This window comes from Phyllostomus discolor, chromosome 1, assembly GCF_004126475.2.
Source record: "Phyllostomus discolor isolate MPI-MPIP mPhyDis1 chromosome 1, mPhyDis1.pri.v3, whole genome shotgun sequence".
In the NCBI taxonomy this organism is placed as follows: Eukaryota; Metazoa; Chordata; class Mammalia; order Chiroptera; family Phyllostomidae; genus Phyllostomus; species Phyllostomus discolor.
The window spans coordinates 209506402-209528041 of record NC_040903.2 but is presented as its reverse complement, the minus strand read 5'-3'; the positions used below and the strand labels follow the sequence as shown (position 1 = coordinate 209528041).

At 45.1% G+C, this 21640-nt stretch overlaps 1 protein-coding gene across 4 annotated transcripts in view; it reads left to right on the top strand.

The window, feature by feature from the left end:
• The window catches only part of TRIP11 (thyroid hormone receptor interactor 11), a 63261-nt gene extending 42366 nt beyond the window's left edge, over positions 1-20895 (top strand). For 3 of the 4 annotated variants that reach the window (XM_036013296.1, XM_036013305.1, XM_036013301.1), the window contains exons 15-20: positions 1930-2029; positions 12413-12494; positions 13304-13418; positions 13857-13973; positions 15414-15555; positions 17677-18158. In XM_036013296.1, coding sequence (XP_035869189.1) covers positions 1930-2029; positions 12413-12494; positions 13304-13418; positions 13857-13973; positions 15414-15555; positions 17677-17891 — 771 coding nt within the window. In that variant the 3' untranslated portion in view covers positions 17892-18158. Of the gene's footprint in view, positions 1-1929; positions 2030-12412; positions 12495-13303; positions 13419-13856; positions 13974-15413; positions 15556-17676 lie in introns of all 4 variants that reach the window. The other variant, XM_028506705.2, reaches the window with a different exon arrangement.
• Positions 20896-21640: the final 745 nt, after the last annotated feature.

Sequence of the window (21640 nt, the reverse complement as noted above, 5' to 3'; positions counted from 1 at the left end):
ATTAATCAGAAGAAACAAAAGGGAATTAGTAAAGATAAAAGCTGAAATTAATGAAATAAAAATGAAACAATGGTAGAAAGAGTAACAAAATCTGAGTATTAATTTTTGAAAAAATCTTAGTATAGTTTTAGCTTTAATAATTGATTAAATATAAGCAAAATTAGGTTAAAATAGCATTTAAACTTCTTTTACACAAGGCTTAGTGTTGTGGGTTTTGAATATTAAGTCTTTGTGTATGATGTGTGTGAAGGCACACGTTGATACATACAACATGCGCTCCTCTGAGCTCTACCGCGAGCAGCTTCCTGGGCCTGGCAGGCAGCGCAGGGGGGTCACAGGGTGTGCCGGCGGGACGCACAGGCACGGGCTGGGGCTGCCGTCCGCAGGTGGTTCGGAAGGAGCGGCGCCAGCAGGACGGAACTGCAAGGGCAGGGGCCAGACTGCTGACCACAGAAGGAACTCCTTCTGTTCCGGGGGCTGGGGGTGGGGGGAGCCGCAGGCCTGCTGTCAGGGATTTTCAACTGGTTCAGTCAGCCGAGACCGGTCCACCCTGATTATCCAGGATAATGTACGTGCCTTCCCTAAATTAAGCTGATGAGCGGCTTTGATTCTATTTGTAAATACCTTCACAGCACGATGTAGGTTACGTGTGATTGAATAATAACTGGGGGCTATAGTCTGTCCAAGATGACACCTCGGAAAAGGTACCGCATTCTGCTTCAATATGGCAAAACTTGACCTAAAGCGTACATGAGTGAATATTCCAGAATAGCTAAGAAAATTGTGCAGCGGAACAACAGTAAGGAGGGGCTCGTGCACTAAACATTGACATAGAGCCATAAACCAGTGCCATCTTGACTAGATTAGTGGAAGAGGTGGGAAATTCAGAAACAGCTCAAGAGAGATTTGAGAAACTACACCCTCAACTAAACTAACTTAAATTTCATGGGAAAAGGATAGATCATCTAACGAATGTTGCTGGTACAATGGCTCTCTCTATGAAACAAAATAAAACGGGCCCCGTATCACACCGTGTGCGGAGTTAAATTCCACGTGTGGCAGGGCGAGGGCGCTGGAAATCGGGGCATCTCTGGGGGGTTCAGTGACGGCACGGATTTTCTGGCATTTGGTGGTCAGGGGCCAGGATGTCAGAAATACGTCCATTGAGAAACACTTTTTTGAAGATGTAAATATTTTCAAAAGTAAGTTTCCTATAAGAAAACCTAGAAGACCACATGGACAGTCTAGGGGCAAGGAGGGGCCTAGCCACGACTCAAATGCAAAAGGCTGCGAACACAGGGGAGCGTGTTCGACCACGTGCAGTTCAAACACTTCCACGTGCAGAAACGGTCGGTCGGCAGGCGAAGGGCAGATGCGGGGGGGTGGGTAATGTTTGCGGCAGCGCTGCTGACGAGGGGTCCGTCTCTCCTGTGGGATGAGTGCGCGCCCGCAGACCGCCCGGAGGGAGACGGCGCAGCAGGAAAACGGCAAGGCTCGTGACGAGGCTTCCACAGAAGAGCAGGTCCGGCCATTCTGTAATCAGGAAAAAGGCTCAGATTCACTAGCAGTTAGGGAAATAAAAAGTAATAATGAAACATCGGTTTACACCCATCGGGCTTACAAAACTCAGAGCATTCGTTGCTGTCGTTCTTGACTTTTTGTGTCTGCTTTTTGTAGCTTTTGTTCTGTCCCTTTTTTATGTTTGTCACCGTGTCCTTTTGTGTTGCAGCCTCTTTTCCTAATCAGTTCCTCTAAGAGATGGTGTTGGGTTGTGAAGCGTGGGCTCCGTCTTTGACACTCAGTTGCGTGACCTTGCCCAAGCGCACTGACGGAAACGGAAAGGGTTGACCGACTCTAAGATGCGTCCTAGCCCCGTAGTTGGTGAAGTAGCTCTGACATGCTGCGTTTTCATTCCCTTCCCTGCCTCAGGAGCGTCTGGATGAAGCAAATGCTGCGTTGGATTCGGCGTCAAGACTCACAGAGCAATTAGATTTGAAGGAAGAACAAATTGAACAACTTAAAAAACAAAGTAGGTTTTTTCCCTTTTCCTTTTCTTCCTGCACACTAGTGAGCCAGTGCCTTCCCCCATGCCTGGGTAAAGTTGGGCGAGACCAACTTCCGTGGGTGGGCGCCTTCCGTTTCCACCCCCCATGACCCATTTGCTTCTGTTCGAATGTGGTCCTGGTGAGACCAGAGTCGTAAGTTGGCGCTGGCTGTCCAGTTCGTCTCCCTTGGCACTGAGACGGTCAGGTTGTGTTGGCCGTCACCCTGGTGACCACCAAGGGGGCTGCTGTGACTGACCTGACTTCTTCTGTTGATGACTTCCCCCCAGTCAGTCCGTGTTCGTCTGATTACCTAAAGCCGTCTGCTGTGTTAGCGAGTGAGTGCTGGCCAGTAAAAGGAGCTGCTTGTGTAATGAGTGTCTGGGCGCGGCTGGGTTTTTATGATTGTAGACGGCGCTCCACCTACAGGCCACTCCTCCGGTACATTCTGACGCTTGCACGGTTTGTCATAAGCTCCGTCAGCACCCTGAGATGGGTCCTGTGCTAGGGTTGTCACCTGGGCCTCAGATGATCAGGTGGCTCGTCAGTGCTTTGTTGACTCTGACGTGACGAAGATGGCGTGTCCTCAGGTAATCTCTGATGTAAGGGTCCCCAGGAAGGTGAAGCTATTCTCGGGCTGCCTGCAGCAGGTACGGATGTGATGCTGTCAGAGGTGATAAGGGGACCCAGAAACTCAGCACCTTTTGGTGTCTGGGTAGTCGCAGTCACACCGAGACGTGACTAAGGAATTAAGAAGTGCCACCAAAATAATATACAAGTTAGAAACAGGCAAAACTGGAAGGAGGTGCCACCGCAGAGATGCTGTCAGACAGCAGAAACAGCGACTGAGACGCTGAGGAAGCAGGCAGGCGGGAACCTCTGAAAGTCAGGTACCAAGGGACAAGCCAGAATCCAGGGGAGGCAGGGGACAAGAGATTTTTGGGAACACAAAAAGTAAGGTTGGTCATGCGAGGTGGTTTTCCTCCAGGTCACTTGGTTCGGAGGCAGATTACAGGCCAACTGGAAGTCCTCTGTTCGCTTTGTACCACCTGCCTGGGGTCCCCAGCCTGGGGGTCTGGCACGGGCTGACAGTTGTGTATGGAGTGTCATGGCCATTTTACATGACACGTACTGTGTGCTGGGTTGCCTTTCTTTTACTCTTCACACGCAACTCTAAAGTAGGTGGCGGTAGTTTCATTTTATAAGTCAAGGAAGCCGAGATTTGAACTCTGATCCTTTACCCTTGACCAAAGTCCGTGTTCTTAGCATGTTTGCCATATTCCTTCCTGTCGGGGGAAGGGCACCGTGTAGTCTGACTTATACTTGTTCCGTGCGTCTCCAACTCCTTTGAAGGGATACAGGCCCTCCTCTGGTGCACCCTAAGTGTTGAAACCGTTGCCCATGTCTGGAGGCGGTGTTCACTGGGAAGACAGCCCAAGTGGGTCTTGAAGGCCAGTGCAGCTGCAGCGTTTCCTGGAGACACAGGGACAGCCCAGAGTGGACACACGGGGCACCCGAGGGACTAGCCGAGAATCACAGCAGCGTAGCACTGAACTCGCGGAGCTGAGAGCCAGCCCTTGGTCTGTGACGGCGCAGGGTTGTGTGTCATGCTGCTGGAGTGTCTGAGGCCACACCCCCTTTTGGACGTCTCCCTGAGTCGTTCGCAGTAGGTAGTGGTGCGACCGCAAACTCTGGGACGTGCTGTGGCCGACACCCACGACCAGAGTCCCTGCGCTACTCAGCGCCTGTTCAGGCCCCCACTTCCGCACCCGGCAGCAGGGGGACAGTTTCAGATTTGGGTCGTCAGTGACAAGGCTTAGGTGGCCTAGACCCCTATTCACGTGAAGAAGTTACAAGTAACTTCATTGTAAATGTGTAGTAAGGTTGCGAGTCAGCGTTCGCTACAGAAAAAGCCCCGATTGTGCTTCCACCGCTGGCGTTTGGGGGGCAGGCAAGAGGCCAGCGTTGCGCAGACGGGAAGCGGAGCAGATACAGCTCTGTTATGTCTTCAGGCTGTTCTTGCCCTGCACAGCTCTTAACAGTCTGTTCTTTTATTCCCTAAGTGCTCGGTACTGCTTTACATCTCTAAACAGTGGTGTGATTTTATTTTCTCAAAGCTGCACTCTTGATTTGATAATATAAATAAAACTTTGATTGGCTTGGTTGTTTCAAAAGAATCACTGTATATTTTCTTTCATAGATCATTAAGTACTTTAAATGTTGATTGATGCCGTAATACTGTACTTTATTTTTAACACAAAACTTGGCCAGACAGCAAAAATATTTGCCAGGAGAAACAATTTTGAAAAGGACATATTGGCTTTTGTTGCAAGAAAGTACACAGAGCCTTGAATCGTAGAGGCAAAGTATTGTTTTATTCCTAAGCATCTGCAGACTGATGATTAGTTGATATGAAGTTTCAACATTTAAACAATATTAGGAAACTGATTTTAAAAAGTGATATTTCATTGGAAATGCTGATTATGTCATTGCTACCAGAAATGAGCTGATTCAGTCGGGTCGGACACGAAAAGGGAGCTATCGGGGATAATACCGGTATTAAAGCAGCAAAGAGTTGATGATTCCAGTCATTCTTAGAATATGTAATTGTTGGTGCCGTGTACGTGCAGCTGTGCTCGTGAGTTCAGGGTGTTTTCAGGCTCTGTGTGAAAAGTAGGAAGGTGCCTTATCAGGCGTTAAATAATTAATGAGAACCAATACTTGGCTTCATTTTCAGTGCTGCGTGAGATACTAGATAGGATCCCTCTTTTCAAGGAAGTGACACAGCACATAGAAACACCACCAGTTCCTAACATAAGACCAGGGTGCACGGACAGCACTGCTCGTAAGACAGTGCATATTTAATTCCTCAAGAATCCCGTTGGGGTCAGGAGCGGTCCGTGGGCAGGAGGAGCTGGGGCAGAGCCCTGCATCGGTAATCTCGGGGCTTTCAGCCTGAAAATGTGACAAGTTACTCTCTTCATCCCCGACCCCCTAAGGGAAATAACAATGGAAGAAAACCCCAAGATGATATAGGTGCTATATTTAATAGATAATGTTGGCTGGTAGAAGAATCACTGCTTTCCTCCCTTTTAGAAATTATTCTTGCAAGGTTTTCCCTTGAAATACTCTTTTTTTTAAAATAGTTCCAAAGACTTATTTCACATGTCACCCCGTACTTGTACTGATTTTTCTATGAAACAGATAGGACAGTGTCTTTCATGAACTATTTGGAGCTGACCAGAGCTCATCATTTCTGTGGAATTGTCATTCACGGGAACGTACACCCTGGGGAAACGGGACTGCAGCCACGCCATCGAAAGATGTTACGTTTCCTTACTGCGTTTATGGCCCGCTCCCTTCTCTCACCTCTTGTTCTTTACCACCATTCTCGAGATGAAGTCCTGCTTAAATGAAGGTGACGGGATAAAATCGAAATTGTACAAAATTCTTTTTGTTTTGATGACTATTATTCAAAAGAGGAGTGAATTTTGTGTGCACAGAGAAAAATAAGTTTCATAAACAACACCAGTTCAGGTTCTGGCATCGGGAAACTCCTTTGGCCTGTCTGCTGGTTTGTACCCACGTCTCCCAGGGCCCCAGAACTGATATTATTTTAAGAGAGGTTTGGTGACTGCTTTTCAAAGTATCTGAGTTGAGAATGGAAAGTTTTCTTAGAGTGTTCTTTAAAGAAAATCTAGAATACCGTAAAAATGAGACCTAGTAAACCTGCTGTGGCATTTTAAAACTACAAATATAAAAGAAGTTTAAAATATTTTTATGGAACTAACTTTTTGGTATTGGATGGTAGAGTTTTTATTTCAAATAAAGACATTCCGTTTTCCAGGACATGATTTATACAAGAAAACATACAATGTCCTGTTGAACGCAGGCCAGATACATTCCCAGACGCTTTGTTACCCAAACCTTTTGAGGGATTTCTTTATAGATGTTTTTGGCAGAAGTGGTGATTTTAGAGGAAACATATAAGAAATACCAGATGCAGTTTTCTGAATTGCCATAAATGGTTAAAAAAATTATTTGTGATGATATAAACATCTGGGTATACTACACAACGCCAAAATTTTAGTTAAGTAAAAAGTGTGTATCAGTTAGATAAATAATTAAGCCCTTTTTAACTTAATGGTTCTATTCTTACATGTGTGTTTTATTAATTCTTCCAAGTATAAAGGCAGAAGGAAATTCTGTAGAGAAGAGAATGTTTTGAATTAATATGTTTTGTGTATTTTCCTTCATATGGATGAGTAATTCAGAGCATAAATCATATATTTCTTTTGTCCTGTGTTCTGTTCTTCCTAGATATCCCCCTCCCAGAGAAAAATCAATAACTCTTTCATTTATTTATCAAAAGTCCATCGTTTGCTGTTGTGTGTTACCCAGCACTAAAACAGGCGCTAGCGCTACAGAGGTGGGGGCAGGCTGCCGGTAGTTCCACCCGTGCAGCAGGTTGTTCCCGAAGGAAGGGGCGGTCCCTCACACTCGGTGACGGCGGTGCGGATGGGGAAGGGCTAGTGAAGACACAGCTGACCTCACGTAAGTGATGAGGAGGTGTCACTGAGCAGACGGGGTCGGGGAAGGGCATTCTGGACGCAGGGAGGAATTCATGTGAAAGTGTGTGACATAATCTGGAAGCCGGCTAAAGATCTAGCGAACTAGCAATGACCAAAGTGATGCATGTGCACACGTGTGTGTGGCGTTGGCGTGGAGTGCTGAGTGGACAGAGTGGGGAGTGGTTGCTGTGAGAAGAAACACTGTTGAGTGTGGATCACAAACACAGATTGTGGTCTGGGACGCTAAGGGTAACCCAGAAGAGCAGGTCGGACTGAGCAGAGGCCGTGATGAATTGGAGTTTCTTGCAGGGGCAGCAGATGCTCAGCCCCACTCAACTCTTGCCACAGAGGAACGGGGCCCAGTGTGGCCCGGTCTTCAGCTCTTTCACGAGACCCAGAAATGTAGGCTTTTATGTGAGTTATTCCAGAGTTTTAAAATCCTCACCCGAGGACATGTCTGTTGATTTTGAGAGAGAGAAACATTGATGTGGAAGAGAAACATTGGTAGCCTCCCTCCCACACATGCCCCAACCACGGATGGAACGTGGAGCCCAGGCGTGTGCCCTGCCCGGGGGCGCGAAGCTGCAGCTGTGTGGCGCGTGGGCAGTGCTGCGGCCGGCTGAGCCGCCCAGCCGGGGGCCATTCCGCCTTTCCAGCGTGACACGTGATTCCAGGCTTCTAAACACCTGTGTGGCCTGAACATGGCGTGCTGATTTGTGACAGAAAGCTTTCAGAAGTGGTTTAAGGTCCAGGCAGTCTGCAGCCTAGAGAGCCTTCTCTCATTAGAGTGTTTTCTGCAGTGTTGGTGACAGTAAGTGCCAAAGTTACTGTAATGCCTTCGCTTTTCACTGATGGGTCGCCTTCCGTTTTGAAGGGATGTGCTTGGCTATGTGAGCCTTTAGAAATTAAATATAACTTGACTCATATTAAAATATTCTTGTTTTGATATGGAAAATACAGTACCGAATATCAGAATTCATACTAGAGGATTGAAGGAAGAGGGTAGAGAGAAAATAAATTTGACCTGGTTATGTCAAAAATGTATATAAAATCTCTCCCAGATGCACATAGTAACTTGGACTTAACTCACGGGTAACCCTGTAGACCTCAGCATTGTCACTTCCGCTGAATCGCTGACCCCGATCTGGTAGAAGGCGCGACTGTGGAGAGCCAGACAGTGCGCGCTGTGGACTCTGCACCCGAAGTTCTGGCGGACAGGGTGGAACGAAGTGGTTAAGAGACAAAGCAAATACGTCTTATCTTCCAATGTAAATAAGTGTCAGGTGCCTTTTGAAAATACTGTTTGGTGTTATGATGGCAGTGATCTTGTATAAGTTGAAATTCTCTAATAAAAGGACCATCTAATTTCTCTCTTTTGCTTTGATGACACTTAGTTAAATGAAAGGACTAGATTTTCTTACATCAGATTTACTGTATTAGATTGAAATTGATCTTTTAGGTAGCCAGCTCATGTAAGACAAAGACCCGGTTTCTCTACTGACCTATCTGTGAACAGAGTCATCTTTCTAACATTTCTCCTTCTTTTGATGCCTCTGCGTTGGTTCATGAAGATGCCAAGGCAAAATGGAGGAACAGATATCCATGCTAATGTCAACCAAAGCGATACATACTATTGATATTGGTTAGGGCTAGATTAAAGGTGATATTTTAAGAAATCAGATGAGTGAGTACCAACGCTTCCTCCAGCACTTTCCTGTTCAGAAGAGTCGTAGTTAACCACTCAGCCTCTCTAGAATCCTTTGAGATGGGCATGCTCGCTTTACAGAACAGGCAGCGGGGGCTGGCCCTGGTGACAGAACCATGGCTGCTCTCCACGTCTCGTGACAGGACCACGACTCCTACTCGGGTCTCCTGTCTCCGGAGCCCCACTGCGACCACCATTCTCTTCCCAGTCGGGCAACGGTCTCAGCGGACCGAGTCCGGTCCAAGAGAGCGTAGTCATGAAATTGCCACATGACTTCGTAAGGAGCGTGACCTAACTTCACCATTTCTCTGAAGACCGTGTTAGAGTGCAGTGTTAATAATCACACATGAAATGTGAAATGGTGACGTGCTGGTCTGTTTCTTGGATTTTTGAATCAAGTTAGGATGGTCATTGCACCGTCCCCAGGTGCTGCAGAGAAGTCTGATCGGGCGGGTTTTAGGACGTCCTCATAGTAACTCTTCCCCTCAGCTCCACGAAACCTCAGCTGCTTTGTTGCTCAGCTTGAAAGTGTGCCCCCTTGCCCGCCTCTGCGGTCCTCCCCCCGCCCCCCCTTGTGGTCCCCCCACCCCCACCTTCTCTCTCTTTTTTTAACTTCCAAAGTATTTTTTTGGCATCTTAGATTATTTCACAGGGATATTGTATTTGGCTAAAAACCCCTTTCTGAATAACCATATTTTTTCCTGCCTGTGTAAATACAGTTCTGATTTCAAATTGTGGTTTGAATTAATGTTCAGTTTTATGGAGAAATATTCAGCATCTCTGAAGGGAGGAAGGTAATGGTGCCTGGAAGAAGCTCTGCAGGAACTTGACTGACTTTCCTAACCCTTTCCTAGTTAATGCCGGCCTTCCAGCCTCCTCCCCAGACCCGGAGGGTGTTTTCTGAACGTCAGCACCAGAACACGTGCAAACACTGCTCGCGTTTGACACAGCCCTGTGCACGCCCGCAGGATGGGCAGTGACCAGCGTTCTGGCACACCAGCTCGGGACCAGCTGTAGTCTGATGAGGAGTGTAAGGGATGTTGACCCTGGTATTTTGGCCTTCGGGATGTTTGGACCCTACCTTTCAGAATGCAGAGATTTTTTTTTTTTTAGTTTAGTTTTATGGAGGAAGAGGGGGAGAAAGGGAGGGAGGGAAACGTCAATGTGAGAGAGAAGCATCAATCAGTTGCCTCTTGCACGAACCCCAACTAGGGACCAAACACAACCCAGGCTTGTGTCCTGACCGGGAATCGAACCTGCAGCCCTCTGGTTTATGGGACAGTGCTTTAACCAACTGAGTCACCCTGGCTAGGGCAGAACACAGATTTTTAATCAAGTTTACACCAATATTCATGAATTTTTATCAAGAAAACATTTTTGACAAACTTGATTATAAAGACAGATTTCTTGATCAGTTTTTCATAAAGTTATACTTTTCTGATTTTACTTGAATCAACTCTTTGCTTTGTGAATTTTACTCTGAATATGTCCATCATTCAGTTTTTACTTTTTCAATAAGAGACAGTGTGTGCAGTGGTTATATCCTGGTTATGCTCCAAAGCCGTGCTATCAAATAATATGCAAGTCACATGTATAATTTTAAATTTCTCAGTGACCACACTAAAAAGGTAAAAGGGTGAAATTAACTTTAATAATATATTTCATATAACCCAGTATGCCAGGAATGCTGTCATTTTGATACGTAATCAATATTAAAAAAATCATTAATTGTAGAAGAAAGCAGAGAGGAGAAAGGAAACCTCAGGGAAGGAAGGGAAAGCAGGCGCACAGGGAAGTTGGGCCTCCGCTCCTGCTCCCTGTCCGCAGCCTGGGGGCCGAGGAGAAGCCAAGACCGGCCCGTCGTCCCCCTGGCTCTGCCCGGGGCTCCTGATGGGACGGGCGATTCACTCCAGAGAGCCTGGCCGGGAGTCCCGTCCGGGCTGGGAATGCGGTGCCAGAAGAGGCCCCGGGGCGGCAGTGTGGTGCTCACTGAGAGTCTGCGGTGTCTGCTACCGACTCCGGCTTCGACAGTATTCTCGTTCTCCCCCACCCCCCTTTTTTGATGCCCAAGCCTAAATTTCTTATTGGAAAGACGGGAAAGGAAACTGTAGTAGATTTTCCGAACACAGACCTCACTTTTATAATATGGTTATGGCAACCATCTCTATTTTGGTAAATTAGCCTATTATATGAATTATATTTTGCAATTCAGATTTTCGCAATTTAGAAGACCCATAGCCAAACTGGGCCTTTTGTCTATACGTTTAGTACTGTATGTAAGTCAGAATTTCAGGCATTGTATGGACGAGATGAAAACATAAAGCAGATAGACCTGGCTCAGTCCGTGAGGGTCAGAGGAAGCTTCTTGGGGGAAGCGACCTAGGAGCTAAGACGGGAAGGGCGGCCAGGAGCTAATAGGCAGTGCCAATGGAAAAGAGCTTTGCGGGCAGAAGAAAAATCATAGGAGTCTTGCAGCGGGACTCGAAAGTCCGGGACCAACCATGCTCCTGTGTAAGTCAGTAGATTTTGAACAAGGGCTCCGTGTGGCGCTGGAACGGCTGGACGTCTGTCCACGTGCACAAGCCGGGGTTGGGCCCCTGCCCCGCACCGTGCACAGAAAGGTAACTCCAGGTGGGTCACAGACGCACGCCTTAGAGTTACAGCTGTAAACTTCCAGGACAAAGCATAGGAACAGATCTTTGTGACGTTGAGTCAGGCAGCGGTTTCTTAGCTGTGACCCTGAAAGCACAAGTGACAAAAGAAAAAATAAACTGGGACTTCAACAAAATTAAAAACATTTGTACTTGCAAGGATACCATCAAGAAGGTGAAATGAACCCTGACGGGTGTGGCTCGGTTGTCTGGTGAAGGGAAAGATTGCAGGTTCGATTCCTGGTCAGAGCACATGCCTGAGTTACCCGTCAGGGCACACACGAAGGGCAGCCAGTTGGTGCTTATCGCTCACATCTATGGTTCTCTCCCTCTCTTTCTCCCTCCCTTCCCCTCTCTCTAAAAATAAATAAATAAAATCTTTTTTAAAATAGCAAAATGACAGCCCACAGAATGGGAGGAAATATTTGCAAGTCACATCTCTGATAAGAGAACTCGTTTCCAGCTATTTATGGGAAATGCAATGTAAAGCAGTAAGTTTGTGGAAAGAGGTCAGAGCGTCTCCTGTGGGTGTGTCTCTTGATTTAAAAATACAGAGCTCTGCTGCAAAGCAGTCTTCTCCGCTTCTTCCAGAGTGAAATTCATGATCTGTCTCGAAGGTAATAAGCATCTCCCTCAGGTCACGCCGCCCATGTCTGAGGCCCTAGGTGTGAACTCCAGGGGTTTGGCTGAGCGCCCCTCAGTCTGGGAACCCCTGGCCCCGCGGCGTGGCTGAGTTTGGGAACAGGGCATTTCCTGTTGAAATTCTAGACTGCTTTTAATATTGCTCCAACTCGAACCATTCCACCAAAGATTTTACAGATTTTGCTTCCTTGTTGAGCAAGAATTTTAAAATAGTCCAAACATCCTTCTGAATCAGCCCTAAATTATAGTATTTTGACCAGTATACTAGAATCAGTGATACGAATTATATTTTGCAATTTACCCAAGAATTCGCCGTATCAGCTACATCCTGAGCCATGGTCTTAGCTGTGATACTTTTCTTAGCTCACCGAAAAGCAGAGTCCAGCCAGGAAAATGGAAAAAAGGAAAATCTAAAATTGTCCTTTCTATTTCTTCCCATTTAACATTTCTCTGGAAATGTTTCAGGCAAGGAAGCAGCGGTGAAAATCTCTTCTTTGCTACTAAGTTTCTGAAGAGAATGAAAAACTTTGGGTGGTTTATAAAATTTCTGCTAAAGAACAGATTACTTTATTGGGGCTAAACCATATGAATTAATGCGTCCTCTGGCTTCTAGGTCATTTCTGTACCAGCAAACCTAGTTCACTGAACCTAAGGAGAGGTGAGATGAAGTAATCGAATGTCCCTCATCGGAGTAAGCGCACATATTCAGAATTCACGGTGAAGATTCTGAAGTCGCATCACACACTCATCCAGACTGTTTCATCAGCTAACGACTGTCTTCCTTCGCATGTTTTCAAACAGATGAGCTCCGACAGGAAATGCTGGACGATGCACAGAAGAAGTTGATGCACCTGGTAAACAGCACAGAAGGAAAAGTAGACAAGTACGCCTGCCTTTTACCTTCCGTGTGTTGTCTGAGGGGCCTTTCATGGTGAAAACCTGTGCGTGCGGGTGGGCGTGTCTGGTTCGGTTTTTTAAAGACTTTTTCTTGCACAGTGATGAGACGTAGGTAGTTTTAATAAGGGGTCAGTAGAATAGCTTCTCTTCTCTTGGCTTTTAAATAGAGTTTTCCAGCTCAAATTATTTTCCTTAAAACCATATGGAAGAGTTACAATATCACCACTCTTGTAAAATAAAAAGTGTATTCTTACCATTCTCTTTATTGTCTTTAAAGGAACGTATTTTGTTCAAATATATTGGATCTAGACTTCAAATGTATGAAATCCAGGTGTATATGTAGTATATCATAAATATTTTAAAGACTTCCATATTATCAGCAAATTTAAGTAGGTGTGAATGGGGAAATACGAGCATAACCATTACACCTACAAACTGTCATTACCACCTGAGGTCGGGGGAGAGTGATCTGAAGTGTCCTTTTAGGGGCGACACCAGGGCAGTCACCGAGTGTTACTGACGGTCACCGTCTCAGCTGGTCATGGGGTTGAAGTTCGTGGGTGGCTAGTAAGTGATGCTTCGGGCGTACACCTTTCGGGTTGTTCGAAATAGTCGTAATTAGAGATGGCAAGACTTTTTTTAAGTGTTACTTCAAAATATATTATTGTTTAGTGCCTTTTACAGTGATTATGTATAATTAAATAGTCATATGTTTAGTGTTTATTATTTCAATGCCCTAAATACTGGGATAGCTTGCTCAGTAAGCTTGAGCTGTTTCTGCCTCCATTTGTGTAGAGTCCTGATGAGAAACCTCTTCATTGGACACTTCCACACACCAAAGAATCAGCGCCACGAGGTCTTCCGGCTGATGGGCAGCATCCTGGGCATCAAAAAGGAGGAGCTGGAGCAGGTAACGGCGCGACAGGCGCCACCCCCAACGCGTTCACAGTGGAGACGGTGGCCTCGTGCACATTTTCTTCCTCCGTGTTGCGTAACTTTTCCTGGCAGAATTTTTTCAATAATGTGAAAATGGAACCATTTCATACTACAGTGAAGGGTGGACTTGCTTGGTTTGTATAATATTAGATTAAGTATTTCGTAACTTATTTTCCATCTCGTTTATCAGACTGCTGAATTTTGAGAGTGACAGTCCTCAACTTGTAGTCAAGATAGAGTTTGGGAGGACATTCCATTGTACTTGTAGCCGCTCTCGGGGCGGGGGGGAACGTTTATTAGGAATTGGACCTGAAAAGCATGTTTGGCTGCCCTCTGAAATCATGTAAAAATGGTTCTTATTTTTTCTTTTCTTGTACTGATAACCCTTTTCTGTTCTCAAATAACTTTGCAGTTGTTGAATGAAGATCAGGGCGGCGTGACCAGATGGGTGTCTGGGTGGCTTGGAGGAGGATCGAAAAGTGTTCCCAACACGCCTCTGAGGCCCAGCCAGCCAAACGTGTTCAACAGTGTAAGCGCTGCTTTTGCTCTCGCTGAGCAGGGGCGGCAGAGGGGTGGCAGGGCGCCTGTGCGTCACATTCGCTTTCAAAGCCTCAGGTTTCTTTTTTCAGGTTATTTCATGTAGCCCTTTTACTTGGAGTTTTGGAAGCTGAGATCCAGAAACATAATTAGCTTAAGGATAATAAGGCAGCTTTAATAAGTTTATTGCATATAGGTTTTATTTTAGCTTTTTATTTATATAGTGCTTCTATTTTCAAAATATTAACTATTTTTACTTGTATTTGATTATTGATACTGCAGGCACACAGTCCTTTGTCTTCCTACTAAATTATGAGGTTCTTGAAGGCGGAGGTTTTATTTCGTGCATGTAGGATCTGCCTGTCATTGAGCCAGTGAGTCCAGTGGGTGTCTGCTTTGTGCCCAGCTGTCCCGAGCACGGGCAGGCGGCCCCAGAGTGCCCGCTCCCCCTGGGAGCTTCCATCCCGGCGGGAGGGGCCGGGAGCGGACATGAATGGCGGTGCCCGGCGTATCTGTGGTGGGCTCGAGACGAGCACCAGCTGAACTGAGCAGCACTGTGAGGGAGAATGGGGAGTCTCTTTATTTTTTTATTTTTATTTTTTAAGATTTTATTTATTTATTTATTTTAGAGAAGGAAGAGAGGGAGAGAGAGAGAGAGAAACATCAATGTGCGGTTGCTGGGGGTTATGGCCTGCAACCCAGGCATGTGCCCTGGCTGGGAATCGAACCTGCAACACTTTGGTTCACAGCCCATGCTCAATGCACTGAGCTATGCCAGCCAGGGCCTAATTTTATATTTTTAATAAAGAGGGAACTGAGAGTATGTAACCTACTTACAGGTAGCTAACAACAAAACCCTATTTTAAATCGAATGGCATAACATTTACGGTTTTGGATAATTTGAAAGAATTTATATACTTGACTACATAAACATAATTATATATTTATATTTTTGTTATTTAAGTCATTTATTTTTAATTACAAATAATAATTAAGTAGTTTAAATTGAATAGCATAAAATGTAAAGGAAGGGTCAGCACTACGATGTTTTAATCTGACCAAATTACTCATGAGCTTTGGCTCTATTCATTGGCTGGGTGTTACTTTAGAAAAATAGAAGTTTAATACTTGTTTTCTGTCAATACAAGTTTTCATGTCTGTGTAAACAGTTATTAAAATGACTGTAGCATGTGGCTGATTCCGACTACAGGTTTATGAAGTGTTGTCATCAAAGACTAATTAAGTTAAAGGCTTCACTTGTACCTGTGTAACTAAAGTGCTAGCACTTTTAATTATTCATAAAGCTTATTTATAAAAAATGATTCAGATGACATGATTAGTTTTTAATATTTAGAGTAGTTAGTATATTTTCTGAGTGGTAGTGAATGCAATTTTAGTATCTGCCTAATATAAACCAAATGTTTTTTCTTAGTCTTTTTCAGAGCTTTTTGTTAAATTTCTAGAAACAGAATCCCATCCATCCATCCCACCACCAAGGCTTTCTGTTCATGACATGAAACCTTTAGATTCACCAAGGAGGAAACTAAATACAAATGTACCAGAAAGTTATAAAGGTAAAACCAGACACTTATTTTTGGTTTTAATTAACTGTTTAATTTATAATTATGTTCTACTCATAACTGTTAACTTTTAACTGTTTAATTTATGATTATGTTTTACAGTGATACTAAATTTTTATAGTGTTTTTGAAAATGTACAATAGCTTCTTCCAAAATTCCAGTAAGACGTTATATTTTGGCTTCATATGTTCTGTGGCGACCTGATACGTAATTGCTTTAGTTGATTTAAACAATGTGAAACACCTTCCCTTTGTGTATTGGTGTAATTGTTCTCTGTCTGTATAAGCCACTTGGACTTACTGGTATTCTTCTCGGAAGAGGTGGTGAGGTGGTGAGTCTCCGCCCAGTTACCTGTTTTCCTTTCCCACGAATGGCACTTTTTCTAATCGGGGAAGTGTAGTTTACAGTTAGAGAAAGATTTTTTCCCCTCTGAAAATCTAAGTGTTATGTTCAATACCCAAACCTTAGCATGTTAGTAACATTTATTATAAGAGCAGTTTGATAAACTGGCTTAGACATCCAGGAACATCGGGCAGCATTCTTACATGTTGAAAGATCTGCCCAGAAGCGAATGGTGTGGAGGTGAACATGTGCCACATAATTTTTTATCCCACTGTTTCTGAGGGTCTTTACGGAGGTTGCTCACCACTGAACAATGAATTGTTGGAGGTCTTGGGTGCTGAAGCCGAACTCCATACAGTGAGACATTGGGCATAAACCGAACACCTGTTCCAATGAAAACTAATTGTTCAGCCTAACTTTCTAGAGAAATAATCTAATTGACGATTGTTTTCAAACCTCTGAATGTCTAAGAGATGATCGGGTAACGCAGCGATTTCCACCCGGAGCGCCACAGGAGTTTTAATGCGCGCAGCCCCTGGCTGCTCAGTCGGGGGTGCGACCGCTTTCCCCTGAGATCACCAGCCAGAAATGACACAGCCAGCACAGCGACAGTCATCCAGGGTGAATGAACCAAAGTCATACCTATTTTTTGTCAGATTGGCAAACAAAATATTTTTTTGGTGTGCCACAGAACTTCAGTAATTAGGAACTTCAGAACTTAGTGTGTGCCATGAGTGCAAAAGGTTAAAACTGCTGAGCTAATGTAATAAGTGTGTTGTTTTCGTTTGGTAAGTTAATATAAACTTAATTGTTAGCATCGTAATGTGGGTGCCAGTTGTTTTCATCGTTATCGTAATTGTTTGAGGAAAAGCAAGTTCTGAAGTCCTTCACCTTTCAGGTGGGTAGGTAGAGAGTCTGCCTTGTGACTTAGACGATGCTCTTTAAAACGTGGTTGTAGTGTGGGAGCTAAAAAAGAATAACTTTCTTCTCACCTTCTGTGTTCTTTTATCGGGGCCAACCAGCCAAATTAACAGAGACGGATTAACAGGAGAAAATCAGATTTCTAATGTGTGTGCATGGGGAATGCACATAAGCATGAACATTCCAAAGACAGGCAACACTGGGCGTGTTGCAGAATCTCGGACCGTGGAGCAGGGCTGGGATAGGCTCTGAGATTTCCGAAGTGAGGGTGGGCTGCGCACGCGGACGAGGAGGAGTGGGCACGCATGCGGGAAGACCCTCGCTGGCCGCTCGGACACACTGAGGCAGACACCTTGAGGCGCTGGCTGTCCAGCTGACAGGCCCCGCCCGAGCCCGCCCACTCACCGAGCTCCACTGGAGGGGGCTGCCGGGGCGAGGGCCAGACCTCCGCGCCCCTGGGGCGGGAAAGGGGGAGAGGCTCAGGTTCTTTCTGGGTTTTTTCTTAATTACCAGCTTAACAATCAGTGTCCTCAACAGTAAAACTTTTGTTCCCCTTCGATAGTGAATGACGTTTATCAGTTCTATGACTTGTATGTAAATGTAAAACGGGAATATTAATGTGTTTAATGAAGTAGGATTCAGTCACATATTCTTCTGTCCCCTCTCCTTCCTCCCGTCCTTTCTCTCGGCCTTCATTCTTCCGTATTTCATAGACCCTGCTTACTGGGCCCAGAACCCAGCGGCACAATGAATTACATTTACTTAGGGGCCAAGCCCGGGAGCCTGAAACGCACGTGTAGTGCTGACTCCATAACCTGGAGGGGACTAAACGATTCCCGTTTTGTCGTTCAGATGTGACAGAGCCCCGGTCTGGCAGGAGAGCGGACGTGAACCCGTTCCTGGTGACCCGCTCGGCGGCCGTGCCGCTCGTGAACCCCGCGGGGCCCGGCGGGCCGGCGCACCTCCTCCTGAAGCCCATCTCGGACGTGCTGCCCACGTTCACGCCCCTGCCGGTGTCGCCGGACAACAGTGCCGGGGTCGTCCTGAAGGACCTTCTGAAGCAGTAGGCGGCGCTCCGGCCGGGAGGGACAGACCTAGCACTTTAAAGGACCGTGAACACACACTACGTGGATGCACTTGATCACACAGTGGCCTTTCGGAAAAAGTCATGTATTTGTCTGCACTTGTATTTTCTCTAAATTTAATAAAGATATTCTTAATACTTTTAGAAATTGCAGGTGTCACAGGAGGAAATGTTTGCTACATTACTGCTTTTTTCCTTCTCTGATTTGACCCAATTTATGCTAGAAGCATTTGATTTTTTTATCTTAACAGAAATAGAAAAATAAAAAGACAAAAATACTAGTAGCTATATATCAACTTTTAATTTTTTTCTCTGATTTTCAAACTCATTTAGGCTAGTAAAAACCTATGTTTTCTCTTTTAAAGATAACCAAGAGATTTGCCAAAAAAGAAAGGAAAAAGAAACTAGCAGTGGCTGATCTGCCCAGTGCAGAAGGCGGACGTGCAGTGCGTGTCAGCGGCCCTCAGAGGGCTCGTGCGCACGGGCGCCGGCCCTGGGAGCGCGCGGGTGTCCCGGGGTGGGGGTGTGCGTGCCGGGCTCTGTGCAGTTTCATCACGTGCGACCCGCGTGACCCGCCACTACGGCACAGGTGCAACGTGTGACCCCTCGGGCTGTCCCCTCCCCTGGGCCCCACCTCTGGCCGCCACCCAGTGCTCTGCCGTGTCCAGGGCGCTGTCACTTCAAGAGCGCTGTGTGAGTGCCATCCAGCAGGACGTAACCTTTTGAGACGGACTTCCTCCCTCAGTGCAGCGCCCTGAGACCCGTCCGGAGGGTGGCGTGCATGGTATCCACAGGTGCGCACTGTCGGTCCCCGATTTGGTGGTGCGAGCTGAGGTGTCTTTGTAGGGTGTCGTGTGAAAGCTAATGGCTTTCTCACACAACTTGCGTATGAGCGTGAAGTCGTACAGCTGCATTTACGAAACTACAAGTAGCAATATCACTCCGTGTGACCCTCCACCCCGTCTCGGGGTTGCCATCCGCTCTCTGAGCGCGGGGGAGCTGCTCCGACGCCAGCGCGAGGTGTTGGGGACGCCAGAATAAAGGGGTGTCTCTTCAATTTTTTATAAGCCCATCATGAAAAATCCTGACTCGGAACTCGATCAGGATGTTCCCGTTTGTATTCGTTGTTGATGTTGTATATTTAAAGACATTTCTTGGAAATTTTGTAAATTTCAACATGCCTTTAAAGCAGAAACATCTGTATAACAAGGAAATGTGAAATGATACTAATCCAAATATGTAAATAGCCCCGGCCCCGGCCTGGGTACATTTGATTATCTGTAAATTTTGCTGTGGCTAACTCGACACTTTCTACTGTGTTTGGGAGAGTGGAGATCTTGATGTATCGATGGGTAAAACTGGTTTTCCTGGAGAACTTGTAACCGAGGCACTGCTGCTTCACAATGTCGTGTCTCCTTGACTAATTTATTTATACTGCCGTTCTGTCTCTCGCACGTGTGAAAGGAAGCGGTCGTACCGGTTCTACATTAGAACTGTCCGACTGCCTCCCGTCTGTTTTACCTGTTATTTCTCTCATGGAATTATGACCCTGGGGTCTTACACGATCCTTTCAAAGACGTTTTCACTGACCATCCTCAATTATTTGCTGCTTGCCATTGAAGTTTCATTTCAGTGTGGAGCATCTGAAATAAAAGTTCTAAGTTAAAAAAAAAAAAAAGACACGTGATCCTTCATTTTGGAGAAGTAGAAAATGCAAAAATTTTTCTTTTATTTTGAAAATTAAGATTTAAGTAGTGGGCATTTGAGTAGCATGTCATCAGATTTTAAATGCCTTTTATGACACATCCAGTATTTCCTTCCCTGCTCAAAACAGCCTGTTCCCCCTTTGCCCCATAGGTTAACATGAGTCTGAAAGCTGCTGTGTGCAGATTGCGTATCTGAGTGTCACTGCACGACCTTACGTGGCTGCTAGTCAGTGAAGTCCGTGACCTTGGACCGAAGCTGCAGTACCTCATGTTTCAGCTGTGTCATCGTCGAAACTATAGCTCCCTGGTATGCACACTAAGTGTTTGTTGATCTAAACCAGACATAACTCATCCTTTTCTGCAACTAAGTTGTGTAAGAGATGGACCATCTGCGTCCGCTCAAGGAATCTTTTTAGTAGCCACAGAGTGATGAAGCATGTAATTCTAATGTCAGCAATAGGGCACTGCTAACGAACTATACTGCAATATTTTAAACTGCAGCAATTTCACTGTTTACTTCTCTGCAAACTTAGGAGACTTTGTGGTTGAACTTTGCTTTAGCTGCCACAGTTTTTCACAACATTCCCAATGGCTTTCAATACTGTGAGAGAAAATCCAGCCAGACGTTGAATGTGACATTTTCAGTACAATTCTGTATTGTATGGTTGGTTGAGTTTTAGTTCAAGCCATTATTGCTTTAAAAGGAAAAAAACAACAAAAAAACATGAGAAGAAGGAACTTCCTTACAATCAGCCAATTAAAATATTTAATATTCCCCTGCCCCCCAAATAAAGCCTCCAGTTCATTTTAACCTGTTAATGTTAATGTAAATGTTAATGTAAATCAGTAGGTGGAAAATAAAAAACTCTTCAGGGGTGGGGAGTGATGAAAATTACTGAGAAAGTGCTACTCATCCAATTCGAAGCACTTGAATTTGATTGCTAAAGCTAATGAAGTTTTTCACGTGTCAGAGTACCAGAAACCTCTTCCACCAAAATACTAATTTTGTAAGGATCAAGGCAGTGACGCTTGATATTTATGTTATAATTCCTATGGGAAAAGTAATGGCACTTTCAATGTTCTGACATTTGTGATGATTTCCCAGTGTTTACTTTTTTTAAACTTAAGGTTTCAGTACTCAAAATTGCTAAGTTGCCTTTTGATTTTTGGGGAAATAACTAAATGTGGGAAATTTGCAACCCAGCTATAAGATTGGGCTGTGTTTTGTACAGCTGAAGTCAATGCATATCTGAATTTCTCAGGAGCACTGCAAGGCAGGGGGGAAAAAAAACTCCAAATAAAAATGATATATGTGAGTTGGCCATGTGTTCATCCACAATAAAAAAAAAAGATTTTTTAGCAAACAGCTGCTGACTTTTTCTTTAGAAGGGGAGAAATGACTTACACATGTTGTTTATAACAGCCGTTGATCCACTACTGAAGCTAATGTCTTCACCGGATGTCTGCTGTGAGGATGCGCTGTGAGCCCTGGAAATGCGAAGTACGAACAGTTTATTAGATGCTTTACATTAGCTATAAGACTTTTTTTTTCTTTTAAGTTCAAAGGTGATATTATGCATCACTGGGCTCTTGGAGTTTCTGCAAGATAATCAAGTCACGTCTTCAGTGTCTTCGTGTTTTCTAAGATGTGGCATTCGACTATTTTTAACTTGAACGTGTGCTGGCTGTGCTGGAAGGAAGTTGAGAGGTGGATTTGGTTGGCCCTTTCTGTGGGATCTTTCACAAAATCACTTTGGACTGCGGGACTGATTTTTCTCGTCTCTGAAATAACCTACATAGCAAAGTGGGGTTGGAAGGATCCAAAGACACATTCATTCATAGTATTTATTAAGTGAACACATGTACCACTTGTGGACAAGTGTCAGCAGTTGAGATTATGGCCAAAAAGTGCATAACAATGCCAGGCGTGGGGCGTTAACCAAAGCCAAGACTCATGTCAGGAAGGTAGGGAGAGGTCAAAAGTGTGGAGAGCCTGCGGCTCTCTGTGGTCAAGAGAAGCTGTAAG